The following is a 10,818-nucleotide window of genomic DNA, read 5'->3' as shown; positions in this document are numbered from 1 at the left end:
GAGCGGCAAGCTGTAACCCTATAGCGTACTTACTCCTCTTGCATGTTATCTACGTGCTTTTGTTTAACTTCTACTCTTTCCAGCCGCCTCTGAAGCCTTGTAAGAGGGTAGTTAATCCCTATGTAGAATCTTATTTCACATATTATACTTATTTTTCGTAAATAGTTTTGAAAGGTTGGTAAATCAATAGTTACATACACATGTACATGTTTTGCACCTGGTGTCGTTTCGCTGGAACAACTTCCACCTTCATCAGGGCGAAATTGACTTCTTCGCACTGCAACTAACTACAACTAATTATATGGCTCCTGTGCGGACTATAGAATTATATGCCCCGATGTTGTGCCCTTGGGAAAGGCACTTTACACGACTTTCCTCACTCCACCCAGGTGTGAATGGGAACCTGACTTCTGTTGGGGAAGGTCGTATTGAGGTCACCTGCCGGCGCCGACTGACAGCCGCCCAGACCCTTGCGACAATTCCACAAAGTGCAAGTGTGGAGCAAATATGTATCTCTTTTTGTATTCTATGATTGTAAACCCTGCACCAATAGACCGATCCTGTCGAACACCATATCGAACGAATAGAACACCCATAGAACCCCCTGTTCTATTCAGAACACCTCCGTCAAAAACAGCGTTTGCGGGGCAGAAATGGCACGTGTAAAGCAGGGTACGTATATCTGGGACAGGTTTTCCACTGTATAGGTCGAATGCATGTTCAGAACAAAAACGAATTTAAAAAGAAAACAGATCAGGCACTCAAGGAGAGGAAGCTTGTACCACATGCTGACTACTACAAAGTCCGCTAGCGCAAAGTTTCGTATCTTCAGTTACTGGTGTGTGAAACTGGTTAACTTGAAAGTGAACAGGGAAGTAAAAGGATGCATTTTAATTCTTAGTTACTAAATACCATGCAGCTGTTATGCATGCAGTCAATACAGTAGGAACCCTGTCACAGATATGTGAACCCTGTTTTACACGTGCATCGGATGCTTGTCAGAAACTGGGCGCTGATGCCCACCGACAAGGGAAAGCTATGCGGCGCATACCGCTGTAACATTGACCGAAAACATTACGCTCTCACCGCAACTACACCTACCCCCTCCATAAACAACTCTGCCCGGTGGATACAGCCTTCAACAAAGAAGACATAGCATTCTTATTTGGCCCGCTCTGAAATGGTTTCAGTGCCACAAAAGCTAAACCGAAGTCAGTGGCATTATTTTCAACATAGCCGCGGCAGCCATGTTTGGTCCGTCAAACCCTGTTTTTGACGGAGGTGTTCGAAATCGAACAAGGGGCGTGGCCTTGGGATCGGTCTATTCAGCACTGGCTACCACTGTAATTTCTGACCAATAAACCATTATTATTATAGAATCTACTCTGGTCGTAAACCACGATGGGGGGAGATACACGCTCATTCGCGTTTGGGACCGCATCCTTCCCACTGCAACAGCGACACCTAACTGCAGTGCGAAGTAACGCAAGTCAGTCTTGCCATATGGAAGGTAGTAGACCGCCCGCCGAAACGTCAACAGGTGAAAAAACAGCGGTTGTGTACAAAGACATTTATATATCTATATTTATATAAGAGTACATTATGTAAATACATAGAGTGAACATAACATGTATTTCATGCAGCAGCACACTCACACAAACGCTGCCTAAAATATACCCATTTTTCATGGTTGATGTTGACAAACATGAATCCCAAACCCACGAGGATCAAGAAAAAAAGAAAAAAAAACTCATCATTTTGCCCCTTTAAAGGTCTGCTTGGAGATCCGTTAGATTAAGGGTTGGGCGGGCAGGCATTCTGTACGTGTATGTATGACGTATGTGAGCACGTTTTCTGTGCCGGGGGAAAAACTCGGTACACTTAACGTTTGTTCACATGAACTCCCGGGGTAAAATAAACTCGGAATTTTTAAAAACGGGGGGAAAACTCGGTAGTAGTCGGTACACTTAACGCGTTGTAGTAAGATTTTATTATTTTCGAACGGAACTGTCCTCTTTTAAAGTATATGTTTTATGGAGCTCACGTAAACAAAAAAAATGTTTTATATTTAAATTTACTTTTTGTGTGTATATACTTTTGTGTCTTGTTGTTTTGTGCAATGTGTGTTAATAAGGACCACAGGTAGAATAGCTACAATATGAATTGTCATGATAACTGTACATGTTGACATGAATCCACTCACTCAGAGTAGCGCTTGAAATGTGCTTCCAGCTATTTGAAATAAACAGCTGCGTGTGTGCAGGATCCAGGCACGGTTGGGAATATTGAATAACGCGGTGTACAAAGAACTCCCTGACCTCTTCCAGTTCGATGACCCCGTTACGTGGCTTCCGGCTTCCAAGAATAGCAAAGGAAGCTAGAACGCCACCTGTTGATCTACCTGATATTGCACTCAAGCCGGAGAAAAGGTTTATTATTGGGCCGGTTCGCAAAAAATGTAATAGCGGTGTTTCATAAACATGACAAATTATTCAGCAAAAATCTCAAGGAACTGCTTGATTAATCACAGCCATTAATAACTACTAATGATATCTTTGAAATCTCGTTTATTATTCAAAGTTTATTATAGGACCGGTTCGCAAAAAAAAAAAATGTAATAGCGGTGTTTCACAAACATGCAGAATTATTCAGCGAAAATCTAAAGGAACTGTTTGATTAATCACGGCCATTAATGACTACTAGTGATATCTTTGAAATCTCGTTTCCTTCGGTCGTCAACTAACTTGGGTACCAATCCGTACCATCCTGCTAAGTAACCGCTGGCTCAGAAAATTCGCTTAACTGTGGTTCGCAAGCGATTTTTCTTGAGCCAGCGGTCCCTGCTGAGGATACGGTACACAGGCTAGTTGACGATAGCCTCTACAGGCTCCGCGGATCGCAGGGAAAATAGTAGAAATTGTCCTGATAGAGTGAATAGTATGCCGGGGGTAGTCAGATATGCAGAGCCTTCAATCGAGGAGACCCATTGAGCCTGTGAGAAGTCGCTATCCACAAAGGGAATCAAATTAATCCCTAAATTATTTGTACCAAGCAAGGAGGTTTAAACCTCCTTGTACCAAGGAACTATTCAACTTCCCTCTATAGCGGACTACCCTTGGCATACTATTCACTGGTAGAGGCTAAGTTGACGACAGTCGTCTGAAAAATGGTGTTCGTCATATCAAAATAATATCATATAGAGCCATCTCGTAATTTTCAATTTGCAAAGATTTGTAACTTTAATACTTTTTCCGTAGAAAATAGAGGCCGTTGCTGCCAACCAGGGTGCCAGCAGATGCCCAAAACTGCCCCCCTGCGTATTGAGTCATCGTCCCCTTTGTTTCGACTTCCTTCTCGCGGCCTAACTTTCAATGACAATGGAATTGGAAAGTTTCCAGTGAAAAGAAGAAACACCAACCCTGCCCAGGCTTGCCTGTAGGTCGTTGGCCTCGATTCAAGCTTAGTAACCACTCTCCGCGCGTAACAGCCGCTAAGTAAAAACACACACACTAACCCCCTCTCGTCCCAGCTCCACTAGCCTGGTAACATCGTACCGCCGGGAGCTCCTCGGTATCTCTACGGGGCTGCAAGCGTTCCCCTCCGCTCGGTTCATAAGCTCATGCCGGGGAATTACTGTAAATGCAGAAAGGTTCGCGGTGGTTTTATATTCGCGGTTTTCGCGGTGACCGTTTCACCGCGAACTTAAAACCACCGCGAACATTTTTGTCCAATACTGTAGCAGTTTGTGACAATAGCACTGCCGCGAACTTAAAACCACCGCAAACACTCAATTTTCCCGCGAAATAAAAACCACGCGAACTTAAATGCATTTACAGTATTAGGTTCTTGGTTTCAATTACTGAGGGGCGACAGTAATGGTCTTGAATTAGAAAGCCTACTGCAAAGATAGGCTGACAAAAGCCGTTAAAACACCCCTAAGCTGGCCCGCTACCAGGCTTTACTTCAAGACAAATGCTTCGAATCATGTTGACAGGCTGGCGAAGCCAACCAAAACACGCTCCGAGGCGGCTGAGGGACTTTCCTTCGGCAAGGTGGTCGAAAACAAAATGCACATCATCTTCTACTAAAACAGTCTCCATCTTAAGAGTGACAAGACTTTTATTGAACTTACGTACATTCGTAGCATGTGCGAGAATTTATTGAAGACGTCTTGAAACGTTTAAGGTGGCTTTAAGGTAAGGGGAACTTCCGGTGGAGTACATCCGGTGTTGGTACCCCGAAGGTCATGACCTAGTGGGCGTGTTGTGCCGTGCCGTGACAAGCCCGGGCTGAGATCAGCGGATTTCTCCGAAGTCAGCCCGAAACTTTTGGCAGCCTTGTCAGCTACATAAGTCAGGCCGCAGCCGCACACTCGCCGCAGTCTTGGCTTGATCACTTGGCCTTAGCGGCGGTCACAGAGCGGAGGGGAGTGTTCGCAGTGCTGTCGGTTAGCGAAGAAAACATGGCGCAACAGTGGTTGACTTGTGTTGTTGTTTGCACATTCGTCATGCTTGTACTGAGTTGCCTGGCGTCTTCCGTGCCTCGTTCAGGTAGGACTCTTTTCTTACCAGTCATACTGTGATTAGTCTAACTTTTACCGCGGGCCGTATAACTTATGACACTTGCTGACTTCGCCCTGTAAGTTTTGTTAACAAGTTGCTAGCTTGAACCCTGTTAGAAACGTCATACTGATTTCTAACTTCTTAATGCAGCACGTTGCGACTTGAAGCAAACTTTAAGTAGCTATCAGCTACATGTAACTTCAAAGCCCTGAGTGGATGTTATCTTTTGGCCCCTGTCCCAAATCTTGCTAGTTTGTTTTTCAGGACGTTTGAGTGCATTGTCAGCGGCCTGTGGTTGCCCATTTGGTTAGCAATACCAAATAAACCGCAGGAAAAGAACCGTTGGATCCATGTTTGTTGTTATAGCAAACGTATAGATATATATGTAACGTTACTTCATGTAGAAGGGAGGATCTGGTATATGTAGTGGTTACTGTGAATGCATTTAAGTTCGCGTGGTTTTTATTTCTCTCTAAGGAGAGAATTGAGTGTTCGCGGTGGTTTTAATTTCGCGGCAGCGCTATAGTCACATACTGCTACGGTAATGGACAAAAATGTTCGCGGTGATTTTAATTAAGTTCTCGGTGAAACGGTCGCCGCGAAAACCGCGAACATAAAACCATCGCGAACATTTCTGCATTGTACATGAATGTATGGGGGCATGAAATCCTGTAGGTAAGTTGCGGCCATGGCCTTGGCTTATGAAACTCTGGGGTGATACCACTTCTCACCTGTTTCTGTAGTTTCGGTGTTTGTAGTGATTGATGTTTGTATCTGCGGGGTCGAATGTGAACCTGTGAAACTTGAAAGTTATACAGTTTCATGCGAAACAATAGGTAAGCCAAAGTTTCGAAGAGTCCAGGCAAATGGCAGACTAGTACATGAAACAGGCCTACCCACTAGCGTTTTACTAACGATTTTCCCCCAAAATTTTTTAGGGGAGGGGGGGAGGGGCGTATCTGCTTGAGCCCCCGTATCTGCTTGGGCCCCGTATCTGAATATTTTTTCAAGAGTTGATAGCTATAGAAGGGGGAGGGCCTAGAAAAAATGGCTTTGGGGGAGGGCCTAGGAAAAAAATTTGACCTGGGGGGAGGGCCTAGGAAATTGTTTTTAACCCGACCCTCTGACGACCGCCCACCTATAAGTCCCTACTAGTCCCTTATCCCCAAGCAGATGGACCGGTGGCAAGGCAGTATCCAATGGGCCACATCGGAACCGGCTCGTGCGCCCAAACACCGGCCACGAACGACTCAAATAACTCAGCAACAATTCGGCCCACTTATCAACAACCTTGAGCTAAGTCATAGGTCAAACCGGTATCCGACAAAAGGACGACCACAGTTGACTAGCATACTGTAAATGCAGACATGTTCGCGGTGGTTTAATGTTCGCGGTTTTCGTGGTGAACTCTCAGCGCGGACTTAAAAACTACCGCGAAACTTTTGCCCACCTATGACTGTAGCGCTACTGTTGTTTTAAACGCGAACTTTAAACTACCTCGAACACTTCATTTTTTCCTTACCGCGAAATAAAAACCACGCGATTTACAGCACCCTTTCTATGCGTTGTACGTGTATGTTTCATGTTGAAATTATGCCTGCGTGTGTGACTGTGTGTGTGAACTGAAAGTGGTAAAGTACTTCAATCCCGCTCCAAATGATGCGTAATGGAATAACGCAAGAGCTCAAGAAGAAGAAAAAAATAACTTCTATGGGCTTCTATTTTTCCGCCACACACCAGCCCAAGGTTCAAACAAGTACTAGTAAGAAACAATTCGGCCCGCTTTTTATCAACAACCTTGAACTAAGTCATAGGTCATGCTGGGACACGACAAAAGGACGACCACAGTTGACTAGCATACTAGAACCCCACCGCAGCGTTGACGGGTTACAAAGACTTAAGGCTCTGTTTACTCGACAAGTCGTCCACAGTTTACATCTGCGGCCGGCAGTTTGGATCTCTGCCATGGCGCGTTGAAAGCTTTTCGATGTAACGCTAACATGCTCATGGGTACATGGCTAGCCTCGGTGGCAGACTTATTGGGCCGTCGGCATGTACTTGTAGTCTCTACCAGGCTAACCGCGCCGGCTATAGGGAGAATATTTGCCGAGGGACTTTGGCCATGGAGGCCTATTTGACCATATCTCCGTAGCCAATTTCTACTTTTTTCCCAGCGACCCGCGAAGACTCGGCTCCCGGGTTGGTTTGACGAGATTGTAGTCGTTTTTGTCAGGCATTTTCTACATTGTATTCCATCCCGTTTTCGTCATGTCGACAATCCAAACGACTCAGCGACATGAATAAAACGGGATAGAATAGAAAGCCCGAAAAAACGCCTAAAATTACGTCAAAACCCAGACGGAACCGAACGTCTGCTTGGAGTAAAAGCAAAGTCAAGTCTCACCCTGCCAGATTTCAGCCTGCTGGTCTGTCACATGTCAGACTCGTGTTGTCTTAACTCGGTGTCTCCTTTCAGTACTGCTTGGCAAAGTAGCAAGGGATTTACAAAGGCAAACTAAGGGGGGAGAGGGGAGAGAGAGAGGGAGAGATAGAGAGAGAGAGAGAGAGAGAGAGAGAGAGAGAGAGAGAGAGAGAGAGAAGGCGTAGAAAGGAGCGAGGGGGAAAAAGGGGAGAGGCAGAGAGAGGGGGAGAGAGAGAGAGGGGGAGAGAGGGAGGGGGAGAAAGGGAGAGAGTGAGTGAGGGGAGGGAGAGAGAGAGGGAGAGAGAGAGAGAGGGAGAGAGAGAGGGAGAGAGAGAGGGGGAGAGAGAGGGGAGAGAGAGGGATAGAGTGAGGGGAGGGAGAGAGAGGGGAGAGAGAGAGTGAGGGGAAGAGGGAGAGAGGGGAGAGATAGAGGGAGAGAGTGAGGACAAGAAAAGGAGAGAGAGAGAGGGAGAGGCGATGAGGGAGAAAGTCAGCGATGCGGCAAAGTCTTACTCCCGATGCCACGTGTTCAAAGTAATATATCTGTCATTTTGACGAGGGCTGCGAAGACTGTGAAAACTCTACGTGTTTTAACAGCTGCTTACACGATGTAATGTCTATCCCAACAGACCGACACTGTTCCGGATCCAGGTACCACATATTGCGGGAACCCTGGAGAAGTGTCCAGGTTGAGGAACGGCACCCGCCTCGCCGCTGTGACAGCGCCGAGGGATTCGCGAAGGCCCGCTGGTACAGGTTCGCGGGGGAGGCGGGCGCGGCCATGCCGACGGAGCCCCCGCCGTCCGACCACCGCTGCGGCTCGGACGCCCCCGTCTGGCTGAACGGTTCCAACCCGAGGTAGAAGTGAAATGAAGTGAACTTTATTGCTCAACAATCGTACATGGTACAGTGTATGGCATGAAATAATTAATCTGTTCTACAAGGCTAATCTATCCTACAATTCTAAGTACAAAATATTTTCGAAACCAGTGTATTTGTTACAATATATAGTCATGTATATCATGTATGGGTAATTCTGTCTCGCTTTTCGAATGATTTATGGAGAAATTGACCTATGTACATGGATATAGGAGTCGGACATGACAACAGTACATAGAAAATATCGCTCTGTGTACCAGATAGGGTGAAGTTTCGCTCTGTGTACCAGATAAGGTGAAGTTTGTCTTAGTAGTAATAGTCTGTAAAAGCATATCTCTCTCTCAAGGTATGAGGACGGCGTGGTCAAACGAAAGGCGTGCGCGCGGTTCGCGGGAGATACATGCGCCTGGAAATGGACTATACGCGTGAAGAGGTGTCCCGAGGGGTTCCTTATCTACAAGTTGACACCAGTTAAAGCCTGCCGTCTGACATATTGTGGCATAGGTAAGGAGATGATCTTATTTCTGTACCTGTATCTGCATAGCCGGTATAACCGCCCTTCGGCGTAACACACCAGCTTCGCAGGCACGCGGAGCGACAGCAGCTGGTTATATTACACCGAACGACCTGTCACGTCTAACCTTCGCGTATAAGCCCGAATTTAAGAGTAAGATAAAGTAACATATGGCATACATGGGGCAGTCGTTGACATGTCCTAAAAATTAAACTGGTTAGACAAATACATAGTCGTAGACCATTGTAGGCAGTCGGTAAGTTCGGTCGCAACCTCACTGAAAATCCGAGTAAAAAGTTAGACAACGACTTTGAACTCAACACGTATTCAACATGCCTTTGAACAAACTAATTTGGCAACTGGCTCTTTAGTTTCAGCAATTTGTTCGTCCTGTCGCGTTACCGTCCCCTCCTGATTGTGTATATATTGCTAACATGCAAAAAAAAAATCATTACCTCAACAGGCATTCAAAATGTAACGGTTGATGACGTCATCAAGGCTGTAGCCAATAAAGATGAAGATGGATCCGGTGCGTTGGACAAACAGAAAGAAGTTCCCGAGGGAAACGGTAAGATGCAAACTATGAATTACACTGATTTCTTGGTTACCATCGCCGAGAAGGTTATGTCGTTCGTGTGTGTGTTGTGTGTGTGTGTGTGTGTGTGTGTGTGTGTGTGTGTGTGTGTGTGTGTGTGTGTGTGTATGTTTGTGTGTGTGTGTATGTGTGTATGTACGTATATATATGTATGTGTGTATGTATGTATGTGTGTGTGCGCGCGCGTGTGTATGTATGTGTGTGTGTGTGTGTGTGTGTGTGTCCATGTGCGTGTGTCCATGTGTGTGTATGTGTGTATGTATGTATGTATGTATATGTGTGTGTGTGAGTGTTTTACCATTATAATAGATCTAAATGAATGAGTGAATTAAGTTTGATGAAGTTGGTTTCTGCTTGTCCGGCAGATAAATCTCCTCAGACGACAACGCCTCCCCCTACCGTGACAACCGCTCCGATATCTGATGGTTTCTTGACTGATAATAGAGACGACATCGGGTCTGGGGAATCGGACGCCAAAGGTGAGATACAAGACAGTTTGACATTTCTAATTTGATATTGAAACGATGATCTATAGAAATGACAAACTTGATAAAATTCCTTTGTTCCTGTCCCTCTAAAGATTTACCGACAGATTTCCCGAGAAATCTAGGAGCCCGTAAAGTCCCGAAGTACATTTTCAAATTCAGTTTCGTCTTCTCTTGTATCTAGGTTTGGTTTTGATACACAAAATAAAGTACTACAATTAAAAAAAAATGAAAGTGCTACAATAAACGGAGATGGGCGCCGCCCTATGCATCATCGGTGCGGGAAGGAACTTTTTTTTGACAATGAAACAAATAAGTAATTATCGGTTGTACCAAGTTGTGATGACATCCTGCACTATACTGTTTTATGCATGTGATGGTAAATGCCATATCGTTGATGGTTTAGGGTATTATGGTTTAGTCCCATTAGGTGAAATGTTGAATAAGTTATGAGATGTATAGTGCATTAGTTTAATATTAGTCCAGTTCCTTTTTGTCGATGTCAGTTGTTTCAGATTATCAAAGTAATGTATGACATGCGCCAAAAAAGGATACTCAAGCAACTGGAGAGAATTTTGAAACAGTCAGACGTTTCAGACAGCTTCCGCTATCTTTCGTCAGTGACTAAAGAAAGATTTGGTAGAACTATGTTTTATACCAAAACTCTGAATAGATATGTTAATGAAGTGAAGACAATTTCAGATGGTTCAATAGAATAGTAAGCTAAGACAATGCTGTATGTCTGACTGTTTAAAAATCTTATCCAGTTTGGCGTATCTTCTTACCTTGATGTCTAACCTTCATCAACGTAATGTATGATATGGTTTCCCTTCCGTTACGCTTCAGTCCATCGCGCTTGTCAAAACTACCATGTACTCGATGAGCCACAGAGAAGCGTGCACAATCAGGTGGACACTAAGACAAGCGGCAAAGTCCTTCTATGCGACAAGAGAAGTCAAGTGATGGACGGACAATGGTACCGCTTCTCGGGGGAGGGCGGCGACAAGATGCCCACGGAGCGCCCCCTATCGGACCATCGCTGCGGTACACACGCTCCAGTCTGGATGAAAGGACGGCATCCAACCGCAAAGGAGGGTGCTGTCACTCGAACGGTGTGCGCGTTTTGGCGCGGTGATGAATGCAAATGGTCCTGGGAGATCGACGTCATGGCTTGTCCTGGAGGTTTCTTCGTCTACAAGTTACACAAACCGGAAGTGTGTCTACTCGCATACTGCACTACAGGTCGGACTGCTTTTCTTTGAATCTATTTGAATCGTATCTATCTATGTACTTTCTATAGCTAGACGTTGCTCATTTCATTTCATTTTATTTATCTACACAGGGAAAATACACTCAGGCAA

General features: G+C 45.2%; 1 protein-coding gene across 1 annotated transcript in view; it reads left to right on the top strand.

Moving 5' to 3' along the window:
- Window positions 1-10,307: 10,307 nt before the first annotated feature.
- The window catches only part of LOC136421443 (uncharacterized), a 31,847-nt gene continuing 31,336 nt past the window's right edge, over window positions 10,308-10,818 (top strand). The window contains exon 1 of the mRNA XM_066408755.1: window positions 10,308-10,699. Within this exon, the coding sequence (XP_066264852.1) occupies window positions 10,420-10,699 (280 nt within the window). The 5' untranslated portion in view covers window positions 10,308-10,419. The remainder of the gene's footprint in view (window positions 10,700-10,818) is intronic.

The sequence above is a fragment of the Branchiostoma lanceolatum genome, chromosome 1, assembly GCF_035083965.1.
Source record: "Branchiostoma lanceolatum isolate klBraLanc5 chromosome 1, klBraLanc5.hap2, whole genome shotgun sequence".
Taxonomy (NCBI): domain Eukaryota; kingdom Metazoa; phylum Chordata; class Leptocardii; order Amphioxiformes; family Branchiostomatidae; genus Branchiostoma; species Branchiostoma lanceolatum.
The sequence above is the reverse complement of the archived record's forward strand: the minus strand, read 5'-3'. Positions and strand labels throughout refer to the sequence as shown.